The sequence below is a fragment of the Colius striatus genome, chromosome 5 (genome assembly GCF_028858725.1).
Source record: "Colius striatus isolate bColStr4 chromosome 5, bColStr4.1.hap1, whole genome shotgun sequence".
Taxonomy (NCBI): domain Eukaryota; kingdom Metazoa; phylum Chordata; class Aves; order Coliiformes; family Coliidae; genus Colius; species Colius striatus.
In genome coordinates, this window is record NC_084763.1 from 9,881,155 (window position 1) to 9,903,409 (window position 22,255).

A 22,255-nucleotide genomic window follows, 5' to 3' on the forward strand; every position below is an offset into this window, starting at 1 on the left:
GCACCTGCCTTCTGCGAGTCTCTCTTTTAGCAAAACCATCTGCTTTCATCCAGTTATTAATGACCCTTAAAGAGTTATCATCTATTATTCTAAATAAGTATGCAAGAAAGGACCTAAATAGATACTTTCTGCATGAGAAGAAATTATTTCAAACTTAGAGGTAGAAGAGGTTTGGGGGTGTGTATGAGAACAGAGGGAGAAGCTGGTTCTGCACTGAGGATCACTTCTGGCAGCACGCAAATCAACTTGGGGCTCACTCCTTATCCACCTGGGTAGCACAGAAGCAGAAGCACAACAGGTGAACCACAGTGACCAGCCCACTCCCAAGCAAAATGGAAGAGAAAATTTTGTGCCACAGTCTTCTGAGAAAGCTGCTTCCACATGATGGTGACACTTCTAAGGAGCCACTCCAGTCAGAGACTGTTGGATTGCACCTGCCATCCACCAATACCCATGGTATTCACTGACCCAAACCAGACCCATCCAGTATTTAATTGTAATATATGTGTGTTTTGAGCTACAGATGAAGTGAAAATATCATAGAATGGTAGGGGTTGGAAGGGACCTTTAAAGATCATCTAGTCCAACCCCCTGCAGAAGCGGGTCCCACCCAGATCAGATCACACAGGAACACGTCCAGGTGGGTCTTGAAAACCTCCAGAGAAGGAGGCTCCACACTCTCCCTGGGCAGCCTGTGCCAGGGCTCCCTCACCTTAACATCAAAGTTTTTCCTTAGGTTTCAATGGAACTTCTTGTGTTCCGGCTTTTGTCCATTGCCCCTCTCACTGGAGACCACAGAAAAAAGTGATGCCCCATTCTCCTGACATCTGTCTTTTAAATACAGGTGTTAATGTGGCCTCCCTCAGTCTCCTCCAGGCTGAACAGCCCCAGTTCCCACAGCCTTTCCTCATAAGGAAGATGCTCCAGTCCCCTGATCATCTTGGTAGCCCATTGCTAGACTCTCTCCAGCAGTTCCCTGTCGCTTTTGAGATGAGGATCCCAGAACTGGACACAGAACTCTAGATGAGGCCTCACCAGGGTAGAGGGGAGGGGGAGAAGAACCTCCCTCAACCTGCTGGCCACACTCTTCTTGGTGCATCCCAGGATGCCATTGGCCTTCTTGGCCACGAGGGCACATTGCTGGCTCATGCTCAGTTGATTATCAACCAGGACTCCCAGGTCTCTCTCTGCACTCCTTTCTGAAGACTGGAGTGACATTGGCCTTTCTCCAGTCCTCAGACACCTCACCTGTGCTCCAATAGCAAACATCAGATACAAAGCCCAATAAGTTTGCTTTCAGCAGCCTGGGTAATGAAATGCTGTTTCTTCTCATTGTTCAGGAGCCTTGGAGCCCCCAGTTGAGAGAACCCTTACCCTCCCAACTGTCACAGCTGATGGCAATACAGGATGTGTAATTTAGGGAACTCCTCCAAAGAACAACCTCACTTCACCTGTGTGAGTTATGGAAAAAAAAAATACAAATCTTTTCTTGTGTTTTATTGTTTTCATCCATTTTGAATTAAACAGCCTTAGCTTAAACTATTTTTCCTGAGGATTGATAGCAATATTGACCCCATACTCAAGACAAACCTGCAGCATGTGAGAGGAGCTGCACAAAGTTCAGTTCATTCCTGTCATCCAAATGGTAGGGGGTAAAAAGAGAAACGTAAACAGCAATAGTTGATCAACATTTTATTTAACAAAAAACATCAGTTATCCAACTTTTAATGGCATCAAACTCAAAAAAGTTTCACTGCATTTCCTCTAACAACTGTATTAAAAACCGGTACAAAATGTTTTCATTCAATTGAAACACCAGTTTGTAAAAAGAGCATCTTGGGGAGCTTACAGCCCACCTGTACAGATCACAAAAAGCAAGAAACTAGACACAAAGCATATAATGGAGACACAACTCCCTTCTTACTCGTCTGACAGTGTCTCATGGTAGGTATTTGTGCCCTTTGCGTGGCGTGTACTGAGGGGGGGGTCATGTGGCCTTCCAGACGATGTCCTTTTAGAGTGTTTTCTACTCAACAGCTGCCTGCACTTAGAGATCTGATGGGTGTCTTGAGAGTTCACATCACCTACAGAGCACTTCCCAGCCCAGTCCCATGTTCAGGGATGGGCCAGAATGTTGGCAGAGGTGAACTGGCAAGGCTGTCTCTTGATTCTGTCACCGTCTCCTTGTTTGTCATGCCAGACATGGCTCTACGTCCTTACCCTGCAGCCTAACAATTCCCAAAAGAGGAGATGGAAGCCCAATGCAAAAGCAATTGTATCCAGTATTTGTGACAGTATTTGGACCCCTTAATACTAACATTTAAAGTCTAATGAAAATATAAATAAGGTTGCAAGTGGGAAGGTTTGGGAATTGCTGATGGGAACACTGTTTCAGCAGGCCAGAGAGAGGTAAAGTCATTCATTAAATACAACACAGATGGCAGCAAAGTTTTATTTGCTAAGGTAAGAACCTGGCACATGCATGGTTACAATTCCAGGCCCGTTTCACTCAGTTCATGGCTTGTGGCAGTGTTGCAATGGCACAGCTATGACAACATGCAGGTGGGTGCTCCTGCTGGCAAACCCTGCTGTGGGCTGGTTCGGGTACTGGAAGGAGGGTTCACGCCTTCCTGGAGGAACCAGCTGCAGCAGCTGACTAGTTTTACAGGTTATTTTCATGGGGGATATTTTCTGGTTCAAAAGGTTTTTTAAAAAGCACTTGGTGAGTTTTCTCCTGTCCACCCACCCACCCACCCATCCATGGGACTGTACAGTGCTCAATGAGAACTCCGAATCTTTAGTGTAAAGGCAGCCCTTGTGGTTCACAATGACCCATTTATACATCCCATCTTTTGTTCCAATGTACCCAAGAATTCCAACTGAGAATCTCTCCCTGTTTTAAGAGCCTGTCAGCATGCCATTACAGACAGACAGGGGCTATCTATTTATTTATCTAGCCAAATGCTCCCCACTCAGAAACACCAAAACCCCTTCCAGTACACACCTCCCGACAGCAGGTCAGCTCAGGGCTCTTTTTCCTTATCATTACAGTTCATCGTGCTCCTCTTTGGCCTCCTGGTCTTTAAGCTTGAACTCCTCAGCAGTAACTTTACCGTTGCCATCTCGATCTTGATTGGTGAACATGTTTTTAATGATCTTCTCAAAATCAAAACCAGGAGCTAGTCTCCCCTTGCCAGAATCGACTTGGGCCTGAATGTAGTCTGAAAACTAGGTGGAGGGAAAGGAGAAAGCAGGAGAAAACTTTAAACTGAAGAATATTTACAGAAGTTGCACTTATTTGGTGTTGACCATTCAACATTTTACTGCTTATTCAGTGTATGTAAGAGTACACTGCTACTGTCCTATAAAGGTTACAACCTAAACTGCACTAGTCAGGACAAGCACGTGAGGTGGAGCTCAGCAAGGATCTCCTGAGTTACCCCTGAGGGTCCTGCACCCATATGAAGAAATGTTCTTTTTCATAATGTAGGGGGAAGATGATTGGAGCAGAGTGACACAGGAACAGATCTATATGGACAGAGGGGCTTCCATTTTGCACACTGATGCAGCTGACACTGTAAAACAGACATCCACCTACATCTTAACAACACACAAGAAAAAACATGAGACACAGAAATGAGACTGAGTATCAGGATGCCATGAGATTTATTAAAGGCATTGTGCCTTCCACTTAACCCTGCAGTGGGGAAAGCTGTAAGGCCACAAGGTTGGTCTTCCCTATAAATCCTTTTCCTGATACATATGATCAAGGTGATAAGGCAGCATCTGACAAAAGTTATCCTACTGGTTTGCCAAAACCAGAAAGTACACAATCAAACAGAGCTTTCCCAATTAGTGGTGTCCCTGTCACTGCTTGTTAAATGAGCTTCAATGAGGAGAGCTGCTGGTGCTGTTCATTTACACCTTTTAGGCCATCATCCTCTAATATCTCCTCAGCTCCTCCTTTTCCTCCGTGGTGGGTGACCAGAAGGATCTGGATAGCAACAGTCACATCCTACCTCACTCATTCTCTAGACTGTTAAAAGCTCTTTGCCAAGGCAGAAGGTAAACACAGACAGAAGGAAAAGGGAGAACAAGATTTTGATTTTACGCCATTGGCTTGTTAAAATGCTCAAAGGCAGTGACAGTGTTCCACAAGCCCACAGGCTGCCCTGTGGGTGCTGTAGGCAGTGCTGCTCCAGCGAGGAAGGACACCAAACACAATGACAGAGAGGTAACAAAGAAGACTTAAAATAACAGAACTCCTCAGTTAAGAGAAAACAGAGAGGAAAACCTCACAGAGGTTTCTGTGGTCAGAGGTGGTGTGGCAAAGGCTTTCAGTTAGGGCATCCAGTGACATTCTCATGCTTCAGATTTTAAGAGAAAGCATGGGGATGGACTTGTTCACACAGCACATGATTCACCTGTGGGAATCCAGGCTCCAGAAGTGATTACACAGTTCCTGGATGCACTGCTGCAGGCTCAGCTTTGGCTCCAGAATTCACCATAAGCTTCCAACTAACGGACACTGAGAAGGCTGATACAGCAAAGGAGCCTTGAACACTAACTCTGACCCCTTACACTTGTGCCCTAAGTGCCTGTTGCTGACCAAGGAGACCACAATAGTAAGTGATCTTAAGTAGTGTGGCCATTCTTCTCTTCCTGTTTTTCTTTTTGGTCCTATCTCTAAAGCTGAATAACCATGTTTTAAGTGCCATGCTGCCTTCCTGTTAACTTGACAACAACCACTGTGTCAGAAGAGGAAGGGAAGAGGAGAGACCCCATTCTTCTGTTAATTCAACAACAAATACCATGTCAGAAGAAGAAGGAGAAGAGGAGAGACCCCATTCTTCAACATCTGCATCGATGGTGATAGGAGAAAACATCTTGATGACAGAGGCATGAAAAAAACACTGCAAATGTTTTCCTTGTTTCAGCTTACCTCCTCCAAAAGTACCTCTCCATCATGATTCTGGTCTATTTCTTCAAAAAGATTGGGAGAGACTTCCCCATTCCAGACAAACATGTACCCTTCAGGCAAACCAGACACCAGTTCCAGCAGTTCGATGTCGAATACCAACACAGCGCTACCGGGCACTTCTCCTTCTGTCACAACAAAGGGCAAAGGGGAGCACTGAAAGGGATATTTCCTTTTAGACCATAATTAAATTTCTCTTCCTGCTCCAAAAAGTGCTTTTATACTGTGATCCCAAGCCCACCAACTCAGCAGAGGAGATCAAAGCTTAAAGGAAGCTTTCATAACACAACTGCATCCATTTCTTGCATATAGGTAAGGCCACGGGAATTAATCAAGTTTCCTTCATCTCACCTTGATACACTGTGTATCAAGGTGCTACTGACAGACTCAGCAGTGTTGCAACAGCTTGGGATGTCACCTCCATGAAACACAGAAGGAGTTTAATTGACCCTTGAAAAAGGAGCTTCTGTCCAGCAGCAAATACTCATGATTTTTCATGGAAGACAATTAGTGAAAACACTCCTTTATCTCTTAGCACAAATTCATTCTCGATTAAGCTTGGCACAGGGGGGCTGTTAGACAGTCTTTATACAATTCAGACTCTGGAGAGACATTCAAAGAACACAGCAACTTTTCTACAGCTATCAGAGCTTGTTATCTTTGTGATCTCCTGACAGTCTCCTTTCCTTTCCCTCCAGCCTTTTAACTCAGAACAGCAATAACAACCACACACACTGAGACTGGAAAGTCCTCGTCACCTCTATATTATTCTTTTTATTACTGTTGTCCCTGATAAGCCTCAGTGCTCTAAAACAGAGCAAACTGCCTTAAAAATTATGGTGTTGAGGTTTCAAGAGCACTGATACACTCTTCCACATCTTACATCCAGTTTATGCAGTTTGGGAATTGAGTTTTCTTTGAGTTTTCTAACACATTAGTGCTGAACAGTCCCCTTCAGCTTTGCTCCCCAAATACCACATCTCACATCCAAGCATGAGCACCCAGTTCCTATCAGAGTTTACCTCCCTCTGCAACACCAGAACATCTGGAGCTTTCTGCTTTGTCAAAGCAACACTACTGAGAGCCCGTGTTCCCTTCCTCTCAGCCACAGTGTGAGTGCAAACACAGACGGTCTGTTCATTCCACTGGGGAATGGGAAGGGTTGGCTGAAATAATGAAATGACAAAAGTCCCATTCTCAAGTCTCAAAAGAGAGACTCGCTTTATGCCCCAACACACTGCAAGGAATGAAACACACATGCTTGTGTTTCAGTTACTCAGGAGATGCCAAGTGGATGAGCAAGAGGTTTCATTCACTTACCAACTCCGTCCTCTCCGTAACCAAGATGAGGTGGAATAACGACTGTCCGTCGCTCCCCGACACACATGTCTTGAAGGCCTATGTCCATCCCCACCACCACCTGTCCAGATCCCAGAACTATGTTGTAGGTCTTGCCAAGGCTGTGTCTGGAGAGGAAGAAAAGAAAATAGAGAACTTCTGTTGTTCAAAATTACACCAGAAATAGCAGTTTCTAGTTAGTGCCCTGTGATAGCCAAAAATTAACTTCATGCCCAATGCTCTGTTCTACCAAGCAGTTACCTGAAGTTGTTGTTCTCAAGGTAGCAAGTTACAGCCAAAACCAAAGAGAAGTTTCTCTACTGTTGACAAGTCTTCTGGTACTGAAATTATAGGCTTCTTGAATTAAAACCTACTAAAATCACTAATCCTGATAATTAACTCCCCAAAGTGTTTTATCTCGAAATAAGGGCTTTTGCCTTTCACATAACAGAGTTGGACTTTTTAGCAGATGTAAAAATTCCAGATGCACGTTTGTCCCAGAACTACCACCCTAAAAGGATCTGGGTCCATTCACATGGCTCAGCCATCCCTTTAATGAAATCAGTCACTCCAATGTAGCAGTCACTTAAATGAGACAGCTCAGAAGTCTACTACTGCTGTGGCTACTTCACCATGCGAGATTTTGATCTGTACCTTGTTGCTGGTGGCTCTGTTTCTAAAATCAGTAATGATCATAGAATCATAGAATGGTAGGGGTTGGAGAGATCATCTAGTCCAACTCCCCTGCAGAAGCAGTTTCACCTAGACCAGGTCACATAGGAACATGTCCAGGTGGGTCTTGAAGACCTCCAAGGAAGGAGCCTCCACAACCCCTCTGGGCAGCCTGTGCCAGGGCTCCCTCACCCTTATGGTGAAATAGTTTTTTCTTCTGTTTAAGTGTAACTTTTTGTGTTCCAGCTTCATCCCATTACCCCTTGTCCTGTTACTATCTACTATAGAAAAAAGGGATGTCCCAACCTCCTGACACTCACCCTTTAGCTACTTATAAATGTTAATAAGATCTCCCCACAATCTCCTCCAGACTAAACAGCCCCAGAATGAGCTAAAAGCTCCAAATTTAGACATGTGCTGTGATTCTAAAAGCATTAAGACTTTTTACTCAGTGTGTGCCACAACAGCAGGACCCTTTTCTCTGTCAGTCTCCTTCCTTTGGTTGTTTGGCTTGGCCATACTACTGTGGGACATGCTGGTACAAGAGTATTATTTGGAAAGAAAACAATTCAGTGGCTTAGGAGGTCAGCCTTAAAATCAGGAGCATGTGATTTGTGATCTTTGATTCTCTACAAACTCCATTGAGTAAAACAGTCTCCACATCCCACAGCTCCCGCTGCAAACTGGGAGCTGAGCATTCCTGCCCTATGAAAGGTGTTTTGAATCCAAACACGTTACTTGCTGACAGCATCACGTCATGTGCTTCAGTGCCAGCCACCTTTCCAGCTCTGCAGGCTACAGTGCACCCTGTGAAAGCAATGAGCTGCCTCCTATGTTAATTAAAAGCTGTTTAAAAGTAACTTTTCCTCAAATTCCCTTCCAAAAATAAAATATTCTTTAGGTGACTTGAGCTATCCAAAAGATGAAGGCAGAAGACAGCTAGCAGGAGAATCCCTGTAGCTGCAGCAGGCAGTGTGGTGAGCTCACTTTAGTTCTGTGTGAGACAGACTGCAGCAACCTCTTGTTTCCCTCTTAAGCCTACTGTCAACAGGAAGGAGGAAGAGAAACATTAGGAGCCCTCTGATAGTGTCTCCATGCTGACACTTACCACAAGGCTACAATACAGGAAAACTGGCACCCATGTGTGGCCACACTCTTTTTGATGCATCCCAGGATGCCATTGGCCTTCTTGGCCACGAGGGCACATTGCTGGCTCATGCTTAGTTTGCTGTTGACAATTTTTTACTTTAAAATCCTTTAGTCCCTGCCAGCCCACTTTGCAGATAATTCATGCTGCTGTCACAGCTGCCAGGGATATTTCCTTTACCAGGTGATACACTTACGTCGAGTCCAGCAAAGTGCCATCCAGGAGTGAAGCGTTGTAGTGGTACTTCAAGTAATCTCCCTTCTTACTCAGCACGGTGCAGTTGGAAGGTTTGTAGTTAACAGTAATGCTGACAGAATCCGAGGGGTTGTGGAAGTCAACCACGTGGATGTCAAACACCAGCACTGCAGACCCTGGAATCTTTCCTAAATACAAACCAAATCAGGGGAGTAGAAAAAGAAGTGGTACCCAAACAAGCTTATGGTGCCCTGGTACTGCACCCTGTAGGAATATGTACTCCCACTGTGTCTGCTATTGAGTCATTTTGCTCTTCCCATTCAGAATTCAAGGATTAAATCTCCTCTGTGTGCAGCAGATGCAAGGAAAGAACTGGGGAAAAAGCACTAAATACACACTCAGTTCAACAGGGAAGGTACAAGATCTCTATTATTCTGAACATTACACTGAAATGAAGCAATATCCATGTATTTCCTGTGACCACCCTAAGTAACTGATTTGTGTTTCATGCACCAATTCACTATTGATCATCAACATTCTCGTAGAACTTCTCATGCTTCAAGGAATGCCATGTCTAAATGCTGCCTTTCCTTAAGATGTCCTGATAGCAAGAAACTCCTCTCCCTTCTCCCCAGGACCATGTGCAATTGCATGAGCAGGACAGAGCGACACATCCAGACCCACAAATGGGTTTTGCTGCTACAAAGTCCAATTCCCAAATCAACAGCATAGAATTTGCATTCCTGAAGACAGGCTTCTCCTCAAAGGTACTTCCAAAGAGCAGCCCAGGAAGTACCTTTTGGAACACCAGCTCTAAGACAGCAACCAGGTAGCAGGGTTATCATACTCAGCCCCTCACAGCAATCATTTTAGGCATCAGGGAGTTTTTCCCAAAGGAATGTTCATTGTACATTACAAACACACAGATATTTCACTGTTACTTGCATCCACCATTTCCAGAGGGGGCTCAGGGGTCCACAAAACCTGTGGCTGTGGAAGGAATGGAGAAGAAAACTTCACCCAGTGAATTCCTTCAGCACACAGAGCTTGTTAAGACACTGCAATGAAGATCTCACACTTCAGAGCTCCTGGCATCCACATACCAGTCTGTCTGATGAGTTCAGGTCAACAAGTACCAGTCTGGCTGAAACTCTGATGATCCAAATCATTTCAGGTCCCCAATTACGTGTGAGGTTGGCTCTGCATTCCTTCTGTCCTACCTACCTAGCTAATTAAAATAATTTTGCAGATTCTGGGTGTAATCCTGTTCAGTTGCACACCCACAAAACAAGGAACTCATTCAGGAGCCTTTCAATTGCCAAAAGCATGGGACTCCGCACAGATGTGCCAAACATCATTCATTACAGAAGAGTAGAATGGAAAGTCCAGCTCACCTCTTCCTTCTTCCCCGTATCCAAGGTGAGGGGGGATTATTATTCTTCTTTTTTCACCAGTGCACACACCCAGCAAACCTTCATCCATTCCAGCAATCACGTAACCTTTCCCAACATAGGTGTCATAGGTACGATTTCGTGAGTAGCTGTGGAAAATATCTGCATTTTAGCAGTGTCAGGGGTACTGGAGAAAACACAGACACTTGCAACAGGCCTGCAAGCACCATTCTTAATCCAGTTAAGGTCAAAGCACCAGAGAGGCTCAATGCAACCACCGCGTTCAACGAATCTAGGCCACCAAGTTTCAGCAGTCGGCATTTGTGCTGGGACCCTGGCTAGGGAACAGCTTATTTGCAAATGGATTTTTACTGTATCTTGAAAGAAACCTTCACTTATGTATTTCAGACTAAACAGAAAGCATGCTTTGACAAGTCACTGAAAAAAATGGGGTTTCTCCTTTAAACCTTCCTCTGCCCTGCGTTTAATAAGTGCTTATCAACTAGATGTAGTTTACACTCGTTTTCAAGAGACACCCTTCAGACTATCTCACTGTGCAACCACAGCTATGTAGTTCAACTACTACAAGGAGCAGTAGAAGGTTCTCCTGGGATGAACGGCATTAAAATGAGTCACAGCAACAAAACAGTATCAGTACTATCACTCCCTTCCAAACTATGCCAATCACTTCCACACAGGTTGAAGGATCTGCTTCAACACCTAATGCCAGAATAAAACAAGCCTACAACAACAAATCATGTTTATTACAACATATGTCTGTCTTCTGCCTTTCTTCAAGGTAGGCTACATGAAAGCACAAAGCAGAAAGGTTTTATTGCATCTTCATGAGGTAATTCTGGGAAAAAAGCAAGACCAGAACAGACCCCAGTGTCACTCAGAGGTTTATTCAACTGCTCTGAGCCCAGACAGCCCTGGCTGAGCTGCCCAGGGACAGTTCTGCAGCTGAATATTGCACAGGAAAACAAAACAAAACAAAATGAAAGCAAAGATTATCAGAGCTCTCGACCCCAGCCCTTCACAGTGCTTTTGGCATGCTCCTTGCACTAGGGAGGCATTTCTTTCCTGGACAATTCCAAGGCTTTCAATAACTATTGTTAGTTGCTCTGTTTAGGTACTTGCTCAACATTGACCCTTTGAGGGGGCAATATTGAACATGTAGTAGCACACACGACATACTGCTCAGCTCTGGTTTGCAAACTGATCCTGTCCTTCAGCTTGCAGCAGCTGTAAATGCTACAGGAAGCCAGAATACGACATCCTTAATGAATAAGCCCTCTAACAACCGTCAGCACTTGAGAGTGATGTAGAGGCTGCTGTCTACAAAGCAGTTCTTACTATTTATTGACAACCACCCTGATATAAATACTACAGCCATTTTCAAAAGTTCTTTAGTTAGTACAGACAATACCCATTTACATATCAGAAAAGAGGGATTCTGGGCAAGTGTACTGTGGATAAGCTCTGAGTTCTTAACATACAAGTTTTCATAAGCTGTAAATTAAAGTCTACAGTGATGGCTGCTGATGCAGTCTCCTGCTCTCCATCCTCCTGGGCAAGGTGGGCAGCTGAACAGGAAGGTGAGGGTTGATCCTGAACCTCACTGCACCTCAATTCTATTGCAGGAGATACAATTCCCTGCCTTCTCCTGGAAGTAGCACACGTGACATACACTGCACAGCTCTTGTTTGCAAACTGATCCTGATCTTCAGCTTGCAGCAGCTGTAGGAGCACATTTTTCCATGACTTTATTTCATAAAACATTTTACAGTGGCTTGTTTTCAATTCTCTTTATCTACTTGTGCCAGCTGTTCTGAAAGCTGGAGTGGGAGAGTAAAGTACTGCTCATTAAACAGCAAACAAAAGTGAAAAGAAGGGTATTTATTCATCATGTAAGTCTGCACATAATGCTTGTGAGAGCTTTGGATTTGATGTGACAGCAATCCCTCCTCATTTATCATGGAAACACCATTGCTGAATTCAGTCTTGAAAGACATGAGCCTTCAAAATGTAAATAGTTTTCAAGTACAAAATGGACAGACTCTCTTGAGATTAGCTTCAAAGTAGCCACTAGCACAGTGGCTCAGAGTTCACAGGACTTAAAATGGAATCAGATTTATTTTCTCTCTCTTCAGTAGTATTACATATTCGGCAGATAAAACTATGGGGCAGAGAATCTCTAGCTAGGCACGTCTAAGGCATCCACAGCTAGGCACATCTAAGGTCTCTAGGGCATCCACAGCTTCACCAGGTGGATCCCCACCCCTAGATGGCAGCCGTGATCCTGTCAGGACACACAGTTGGTCTCTTCCTGTCCACATCCAAAAGTTTTCTATTACGAATTTTCTCCACTCAAAAATCTCAGAAAGGAAGGAAAAGCAAAAGAACCATATTTGGGTGTATTATGGACAAAACAGATGAGTCAAACGGGAAATGGGATCTGTAGGGCTGAATGGTGTGATTACCTGGAATCAAACAACGTGCCGTCCAGGAGTGTGCCATTGTAGTGGTACCGGAGGAAGTCTCCTGTCTGGCTTCTCCGCTCACAGGACTCAGGCACCTGCTGGTTCTCAATGGCAATACCATCTTTGGGGTTATGGAGATCTAGCAAAACCACATCAAAGACGAGGGAAGCTTGCCCAGGGATCTCCTTACCTACAAAAGTGTTAGAGCAGAAGGCGGCTGAGAAATAGCAGGTGTTCTAGAAGGAGCTTAAAAGTGTCGAAGTAAAGTAACCTGCTGCCAAATACCAAGCACCTCCCCTCCCAGGATAAATCAGCGTCATCTGCTTCTAGTCAGTCACTTCTTGTTCCACGTGTGGGTTTGTCACTCACTTCTCCAACTCAGATGACTTCATTCAGTTCCTGCTGTGATGGCACTGCCTCACTGAAAACAACAGCCTCCTCAGCAACACTCATCTGCATCAATGTACACCAGCTCCATCTGAGCTGCATGGCTCAGGCCACTGCCATTTCCTACGCACTTCACAAAGCTGCCTAAAATAACCATTAGGAGACAAATTTGGCAGATGGACTCTTCCCATCCTGTTGATATCAAACCAGGAGACCATGTGATGGAAGTCAAAGAAGGGTAAATTGAGTAATCTCCCTGAAAAAGTACCATTCCATCAACACACATATCATAGTGTGGGGCCTTGACTGAGAGTCACTGAGCTGACGAACTCGGCAAACATTAACTCCACCAAGGTTTGTTATCCCTGGAGATGGCTATCAGTTAATGAAGCCACAGAAGGGGTATGAAACCTCAAACACCACAGACACATCCTTAAACATTAGAGTAAGAATTTAAGGAAGAGTCCCAAACTATACCTTACTGCCCCCTCATGTCACATGGGGACTCCTGTGTATGACTGGCAGGCTGCACACAGTCCCTGGGGACAATTACTCCATCTTTTAGTTATTACTGGGGCATTGGTTGCAAAAAAAACTCAAAAGAGAACAAAACTGGAATTAAAAATACATTCTCCTTTCAAAGGTCTGCTGCTCTCTGTGGCAGTCATTGAAAGAATCACACAGCCACCTGACTTCAAGCTCTTGCAGCCCCTAGATATCAGTCACAGGTTACATCCTCTGAATGAAATACAATTTCAGTAGATAACAATTACAATTGTACCAACAACATGTCTGTTTAGCAACTTACTGTTTAAGTTTAAATAAAATCAAACCCCTTGTACTTTCTAGTCAGTCCAATCCTGTACATAATACAGTTTGAACTTCTCTTGCCACCTCATTGCCTGAAACAGGTTGTGATGCCGCCCATATATTTAAGACACATAAAGTACAAGTTTGTTTAAAAAATATGGATTATTTGAATTAAATATGTAACTAAATGAAGACACTTTTACCATCTCCTTCTTCCCCATAGGCCAGGAAAGGTGGTATTGTGATAATGCGCTTCTCGCCCACGCACATTCCCAAGAGACCCTGGTCCATGCCAGCAATCAGCCATCCAATTCCCACGTAAGTGTCGTAAGTTCGCATCCGATTGTGGCTACAGAATGAAAAACAAACAAAAAGAAGGAAAATAAAACCTCAAAAAAAACCCCAATGAAATGTCAGACAACCACAGGAAAGAACAATATTAATTGTCCACCATTTATCAGCTGTCCTGGCTGACTGGGGAAGTCCCATCTGATTGGAAGTCAGCCAATGTAACACCCATATGTAAGAAAGGACAGAAGGATGATCCAGGAAATTGCAGGCCTGTCAGTTTGACTTCAGTGCCCAGGAAGCTTGATGGAGCAGATCATCCTAAGTTCTATTATGCAGCACATGCAGGACAACCAGGTCATCAGGCCCAGTCAGCATAGGTTTGTCAAGGGCAGGTCCTGTTTAACAAACCTGATCTCCTATGACAGGGTGACCTGCTTGTTGGATGAAGAAAAGGCTGTGGATGTTGTCTTTGTTGACTGTAGTAAGGCCTTTGACACTGTTTCCCACAGCATTCTCTTAGAGAAATTGGCTGTTCTTGGCTTGGATGGGCCGACACTTTCCTGGGTGAGAAACTGGTTAAATGGTCGGGTCCAAAGAGTTGTTGTCAATGGAGCGAAATGCAGTTGGTAGCTGGTCACGAGTGGTGTCCCCCAAGGCTCAGTACTGGGGCCACTCTGTTTAACATCTTGTCCTGGTTTGGGCTAGGATAGGGTTAACTTTGATGAGGAAGTAGGAAGGGGCACAGCATGGGCAGCTGACCCAGGCTGGACAACAGGTATTTGATACCATACTGACATCATGCCCAGTACATATAGGCAGGGAGCTAGTCGGGGGCAGCGCTGCGGAACCGCGAGCTCGGCTGCTGGTCAGTAGCAGTTGTGTTGGGTCCCGGGTAGTGAGCAGCTGCGGCACGCACCATTCCTTTTGTACATCCCCTCATTTACTCTTATAACTGTTTTTCCTGAACTTGTTTCTTCTTATTGGCATTCTATTAAACTGTTCTTATTTCAACCTACGCAGGTTTTTTCCCCTTTTTCTCTGGTTCCCCTCCCCGCTCGGCCGGGAAGGGGAGGAGTGAGCGAGCACCCTTGTGGCTCTTTGTCTCCAGCTGGACAAAACCACAACACATCTTCATTAAGGATCTGGCTGAGGGGATAGAGTGCACCCTGAGTAAGTTTGCCAATGATACCAAACTGGGTGGAAGTGTCCATCTGCTTAAGGGTGGGGACGCTTTACAGAGAGATCTACACAGGCTGGATGGCTGGGCCAAGGCCAGTGCCATGAGTTTCAATAAGGCCAAGTGCCAGATTCCGCACTTGGGCCACAACAACCCCAGGCTTGGGGAGGAGTGGCTGGAAAGCTGCCAGGCACAGAGGGACCTGGGAGTGTTGGGTGACAGCAGCTGAACATGAGCCAGCAGCATGCCCAGGTGGCCAAGAAGGCCAATGGCATCCTGGCCTGGTTCAGGAACAGTGTTGTCAGCAGGAGCAGGGAGCTGATCATTGCCCTGTACTCGGCTTTGGTGAGGCTGCACCTCAAATACTGTGTCCAGTTTTGGGTCCCTCTCTACACGAAGGACATGGAGGTGCTGGAGAGGATCCAGAGGTGGGCTACCAAGCTGGTAAAGGATTTGGAGCACATCTCATATGAGGAACAGCTGAGGGATTTGGGGCTGTTTAGCCTGGAGAAAAGGCAGCTCAGGAAAAACCTTCTCACTCTCTACAACTACCTGAAAGGAAGCTGTAGTGAGGCTGGGATCGGTCTGTTCCCCATAGTAACAAGCAATAGAACAAGAGGAAAGCCTCAAGTTGTGCCAGGGAAGGCTCAGGCTGGATCTGAGGAGGAATTTCTTTCCTGAAAGGGTTGTCAGGCATTGGAACAGCTGCCCAGGGAGGTGCTGGAGTCACTGTCCCTGGAGGGGCTTCAGAGGCTGTTGGGAAATGGTCTAGTGGCCAATCGAGCTGGAACAAAGGCTGGACTTGATGAGCTTAAAGGTCTATTCCAGCTGAAACAATTCTGTCATTCTGATTTTTACAAGCCATGTGCTATGCACAGTGTAACTCACAACTTGGGACTCCAAAAATACTGCTCCCAGTTTTACCAAGCTGGCTGGTGAGTGTGTTCCAGAGCACTTTCCTATTTCAGGAACCTAAAAGGTTCTGAAAAGTGGCTCACAAACTTAATGGCAGCTGTTATTAAAGCATCAATTTCCACTGAACTTCAATGAAGTAAACTTACTGTGACAATACCAAGAACTTAAAACCTCAGTATGAAAGTATTAGCAGCTTGATTTCAGTACGAACTCCGCTTAGTTTACAAAGCTTGTCTCTGACTGGAACAGCTATGCTGCAGGGGTTATAAAATTCTTCACTAACTGCAATAAATAATAATAAAGAGATAGGGAGAGAAATTTTAAAACTGAAAGGAACTGTGCTGGTAAACTCATGCAGAAATAATGTACTGTTTTATTGGTTTGAGTCAGGACTGCTGTTCTGTAGTCCCTTAATCAATTACTGACAGACGATGCTAGCGTCCCATTCTTGTCTTCCTGGGCAATCGGCAGTAACTGTTATAGCAGTGAAGGGGGAGGAAGTGCTGGTTTAAAGTGACATCAGACACCAATTAAAATACAGAAAGACACACAAAGCAGCCGCATACCTTGAATCAAACAGGGTCCCATCTAAGAACGTTCCATTGTAATGGTACCGTACAAAGTCAGACACCTGGACTGTCCGAGGACACTTCTCAGGTTTGAAGTAAGTCTGAACCTGCACTTCATCCTCCAAGTTCCAAAGATCTATCAGGAGCACGTCGAAATGGAGCACAGCATTGGGGGGTATGACACCAGCTGCAAAAAAAACAGCACAGTGCGCTTTAGTTCCCATTTTCTACGTGACATCATTGACAAGGGATCCCATCTACACATTCCCTAAATAAAACCCATGATGGCGGAGCTTTTCTTGTTGTCTCCAGTGACAGGACAGGAGGTAATGGGCATAAATTAGGACACTGAAATGTTCCACTTAAACATAAGGAAAAAATTCTTTAGTGTTGAGGTGAGGGAGCCCTGGCACAGGCTGCCCAGAGAGGGTGTGGAGGCTCCTTCTCTGGAGGTTTCCAAACCTGCCTGGACACATTTCTGTGTGGCCTGACAGAGGTGAACTTGCTTCAGCAGGGGATTGGACTGGGTGATCCTTAAAGGTCCCTTCCAACCCCCACTATTCTATGGTTCTGTGTAGAACTTACTCCTCTGTGCTCATATTCCCCTGTCCCCATGTCATTGTTGGAGCTACGTAGGCAGGGGAGAATCTGGCAATGTGAACTGTTACCAATTAAGTCCATCAGGCAAATTGCTCTTGATTTAGCACTCATTACCTCGGAGCCTGCAGAGCAAAGCTGCTTTTGGCACTTGAGCAGCACAATACCAAAACACAATAACTATTTAACAGGGAGGTAGGTATAAATAAATAGTTAACTTCAGTGGCAAGGTTTGTTTGCTCAAGGTCCTCACAGTCAACAGCTTTTCCTTCCAAGGGAGCCTGGAGCCATTAGCTCAGCTCCAGGATTAACAAACACTCCTGAGCAGGGCAGAACCTCTCCAAAATGCACTACTCGCAGTTTCTGCCCTTCTGTGACTCCACTCCCCATCCTCTCTGCTGAATTACTCACACCAGCAGCAACTGAGGGCCCAGTGCTGCACTTACAGACGCCTTCGCTTCCGTAGGCGAGCTTGGGGGGGATTTTCACGAACCGCCGCTCATTCACGCACATGCCGATCAGAGCTTTGTCCATCCCAGCAATCAGCTGCCCTTTTCCCACAAACACGTTGAACGTGGATCCCCTGTCGTAGCTGAAGGGGGAAGAGTTAGTGGTTACTGGTTCATTTATCCATCTTCTCACTATTGTTTGGAGAGTTAACTGCACCTCGTCTCCCCCTCACCCTGGTAACGTAACTTTATTGCAAGACAGCTGCCAAGAGGAGGGGCAAGGCCAAATATTCCTCATCTCTCCTTCTGTTCACTGCTCACCAGTGCTCTCTGAAATGCATTCAAGCAGTGTGAAATGCACATTACAGGCACCCAAAGTCCCTCTCTACAAATGCCTTATTTACACACTAATGCTTGAAGCAGCACTGGAAAATGACAGATGAGGAAGAAAAACGAAACACTGCTACAAGGGCTGAACGGATGGCTGCTCCCACAGTAGGACCTCAGCACACTGGTCATACCACAAACATATCACACAATGTCAATAAGCCTTAGAACGTGTATGAGACATCATAGTTGGAGATTCTCTGTGGGGGAAGAGGAAAGGGAAAGTGATGCCTTCTTCATTAAAAGCTGTGGGGTTTGCCAATCGGTTATTTACTTTCTCCAACTGGTTACTTATTCTCTTCTCCAAGTTCCCAGCACTCATGTCATTAAGATTTAAACAGCAAAAAATATAGATGTGCTTTAAACAGTAAAGTTTGGCAGACTTCAGGAATCAAGACAGCTGGCTACATCCTCCACTCTGATAACACACGAACATCAAAGAAACGATGCTTAAACGATGACCAAGCTTTCCCCAGGCAGCAGCAGCGTTACCACTGCAGAAAACTAACACCAGCTTCCGTGGTTAGTTTGGCCACCTTAAATCCACACAATGCCCTCATTTGGCTGTGCCTGAGCTGCTGCTGGGATGTATAAACACACGGCAGGAAACATTCCAGAGGCTTCGTGCCTATTTTTAAGCTTTTACTGCTTCCGTTTTCTCAAATTCCTTTTATAATTTAAAAGACTTTCTCTTCTTTTTTCCCTCCCCCCAGATCAGAAGCAGCACTGGAAAGAATACATTTTAAAACAGCTAATGCCTCTTTGCTTACTAAAATACTCTGGAAAGCAGCCAGATAGATATCGCTGGGGAAATGATGTCAAACTTTCCTTCCCAGGCTGTACACATCACTTCCACACCAAACTGAGCCTCCTAACAGTCCCTGAGCCTCCAATCCCTCCAATGTTTTACTCAGTGATCTCTCTGTTTACTCCATCATATGTTTTTTCTTTCCTGGCAAATATTTACCTTAAAATTGACAACTCTCTGTACAGACTATTCACTGTCGGTCTCACAAACATTCCTATTGCCAGGCAGGGATGTCACATTTAAATTAGCTCCTGACAAATTCTATGACACACACACAAAAACATAATTAAGACAGTAAGACTAGTAACATAGCAGATTCTAAGAAACCCCCAAAAGTGATATTTTGTAGCAATTGACAAAGTTTGACAACACTTGGAATGGACTTTAAACAGAAAAGCATTTTATGCCCATTATAAACCTAGAAAATAAGAAAACGTTGATGCTAAGGGGAGAAAAGAGAGAAGTTGTGAGCGGATCATGCAGCTTTGCAGGCCCCAGCTTGCAAATTCCTTCAAACTAAGCAAAATTAGTGTCTATCAGAGGAATTAACCAAACTCACAGCAGATGAGACTAGGCAACTAAGTTCAGACTTCAAAAGGCAAGTCATTTCATGGCCACGGAAATACAAATACTGACAGGAGGGACAGAAAACAAAGAAAGAGGTGCATTCAACATTTTGTTATCAACGTATCAATTAGCTTATGTGGCACAGTCATGATTACTAAGACTGTCAACAGCCTGTTAACAAGAGGAGCTGTATCACTACTTTCTACTTGGAAATACAGAAAAAGAGCTTTACACCTCAAGAACATTCTCAGCAGCTGGAGAAGCAAAGTTGAAAAGGCCCTTAGCTCAAAACAGGGAGTATTTTCTAGGCCCATTTCATAGCAGTGACTGACAAAACTGATGCTGGAAAGTGCTTTGATAAACTGAAGGAAATAAAAGAAACAAGTAACAACTCTAACAAGTAGAAAAATGGGCTTTCTAACTGGCTAATTGTGGTATAAATTGACTGAATAACTTGTATTCAGGGAACACTAAAGAGTTTATGACAAATACTTCAAAATACATCTCCCATTAATATACAGAACACAAAAATCTCCTCCCTTTCTATTGTCTTAACATGATACATCGCCACCATCAACCTTAAAAAGCAGACCACACTAAGCAAATAACAAAAATGTTTGTCAGCACGAGCTGACATCTAGGAAAAGAATTAGGAACTGACCAACCCTGACTTTTTGCATCCTTTTGAAATGAGATGGCCACACATCCACTCAAGTGAGATTAGACTATTGTCGTTATCATTTACAATCTGAGATTTAGGGGACCCAAAGAGATTAAGCCTGTACAGTTCTACACAGCTTGTTCCTGCCCCAAATAATCTAGAGCTAAATAACACAGAACAAGAGAACCAGCCCCTGGGAAGGCTCTCCAAATGCCCTGCCTCAGTGCAGAAACCTGCAGGTACGACCTGGCGTATGAACGAGCCTCAGAACCGATCTGTTGAAATCAGAAACACATTTCTGAACACGTGGCTGCTTTTCCAACGGTCACATACTGCTGAAAGGAGCCGTGAGGATGCTGCCTTTGAGCATCCTCACATCTGCAGCTAAGACTTATTTTCCAAGGTTGCCTGTTGCCAATGGATTCAGTGTCTTACTGTGCCTTCTCCCTGCAGCTGCAGCAACGCCAGCTGAACCGCATCCCGCGCTTTATCTGAAGGAGCGCTGCTGAAGTGGCAGTACCAGCGCACTGAAGGGCAGGCAGCTCCAGAGCTGAGCTTACTCTGAAGGACAGTAGCCCTGAGGCTACAGATTGTCCTTGAAGCACAAGGAAGATTACCAGGATTAGTGAAAATATGTTTTGTTTTCTCTTTCTGAGTAATGCTTTGATCAGCAGCAATGACCGAGGCAAGGAAAAACAAATAAGCTGTCAGCAGCATCAGCATCCCTCACAATCTCCTGATCCCACTATTTAGGCTCCCTGATCCCAAAATAACAGCAAGGAAGTGCCCAGGCACTTCACTGTACATAGGCCACGTTTACTCAAGGGTAACATCCAAAAAGTTCTGTGTAAGCAAAGCCTGATGATTCTTGCACTTCTGGCAAAGATGACGATTCAGAAACGTTTGCATTCGAGGAGGTTCAAGCCTTGAGGAGGGCGTAGGAAACACAGGGACAGAAACAGGCAAGCAATTGATGACACTGAGAGAGACTGTGATATGATATACGCTCCTGTCTACCAGACTAACTGAATGTCCTCAAGTCTTCTGTCTCGGGGCAGAAAGCTCCCTGTCAGTGCCTTGCGAACACAGCTGGAAGCACCTGGTGGGGATCCATCGGGGCACACAAACTGCTGTGAACTGGAGCCAGCCACCGCAGAGATCTCAGCCCCAGCCGTCACTCCCCAGCTCTTCGCCCTTTCGTGTTTCCAATACCTCTTCCTACGGTGGTCTGTATGCCCTGCGCTCTCTCTTGTCGGGCACTGCTCAGCTCGCCACCGACTTGCTTCCAACCAGCCACCCCAAAAGGGCTCATGGGACCCAAACCGAACCTCAACCACGGCCCCCTCCCGGCGCCACCATCACCGAACACCAAAACACGCTCGTGGGGACAGTCCTGCTCGCTGTCCTCCCCTCCTCTCCCCAAAGAGCACCCTCATACGATCTCAACCCCGGGGGAAGGGTTGCAAGTATAAACCCGGGGCGAGGGCTGCACAGCCGGCCAGACCTGGAGTCGAAGCGGGTGCCGTCGGGGAAGGCGCCCAGGTAGTGGTAGCGCACGAAGTCTCCGGGCTTGACGGTCCGCGGGCAGCTCTCGGGCACGAAGCGGCGCTCGACGCGGAGGTCGGTGCCGTCGAGGGGCGGCTGAGCGGCCGCGGGCACCGGCGGGGCCTGGCAGGCGGCCCAGCTCACCAGCAGCGCCGGCAGCACCAGCAGCGCGCCGCAGCCCGCGCCCCGCCGCCGCGCGGCCGCCGGCCCCGCCATGGCGGGACGGACGGAGGGCGGGAGGGCGGCAGCGGCACGGCGCCGCGGCTCCGGCGGCGAGCGCAGGCGGGACGGACGCCAGCCGCTTCCCTCCCGCCCGCCCAGCGCCGCCCGGCCCCCCCGGCTCCTCCTCCCGCCGCTGGAAACTTGCAAACGTGGATGAAGCCGTGCCGGGGGAGGAGCAGGAGCGGCCCCGGGCCCGCCGCCCCTCGCCCCCCGCCTCGGAGGGGGGGCGGCCGTGCGACGTGGCGCACCGGGTCTGAAATCCCGGCGCGGGTTTGAAATTCCGTCGCAAATGTCATCATTTGAGGTGGAAATTGCGGAGATCCAAGTTGTGCGCTGGCATCCGCTGCTTGACGCGCACCGGCGCCGACGGCGGCGTTTGTAACAGCCGGCCAGGGAAACTCCGCGAGTGACACGGGAAAACAACGACTCCGTAACCACGCAGTGAAGTACCAGCATCCACGAGGAATGACCGCCACAGTCGGCCAGCTATCCCCCTCTGAAAATCAGCTGTCCCCTTTGCCTTCTGGAAAACGGCTGTCTCCCTTTTCCCCTTTGCAAATCAGCTATCCCTTTTTTTCCCCTCTGAATCAGCTCTCCCTTTCCCTCTCTAGAAAGCAGCTGTCTCTCTTTTCCCCTCTAGAAAACATCAATCCCCCTTTTCACCCC

At 46.1% G+C, this 22,255-nt stretch overlaps 1 protein-coding gene across 1 annotated transcript; it reads right to left on the minus strand.

Annotated features, from left to right (window-relative positions):
- Positions 1–1,679: 1,679 nt before the first annotated feature.
- On the minus strand, positions 1,680–21,598 carry FKBP9 (FKBP prolyl isomerase 9). Its single transcript, XM_061996972.1, has 10 exons — positions 21,327–21,598; positions 17,397–17,542; positions 16,351–16,540; positions 13,605–13,750; positions 12,205–12,394; positions 9,725–9,870; positions 8,332–8,518; positions 6,299–6,444; positions 4,943–5,106; positions 1,680–3,228 (listed from the first exon to the last, which is right to left on the minus strand). The coding sequence occupies exons 1-10, from the start codon at positions 21,581–21,583 to the stop codon at positions 3,046–3,048; spliced, it is 1,755 nt and encodes a 584-aa protein (XP_061852956.1). The 5' UTR covers positions 21,584–21,598; the 3' UTR covers positions 1,680–3,045.
- Positions 21,599–22,255: the final 657 nt, after the last annotated feature.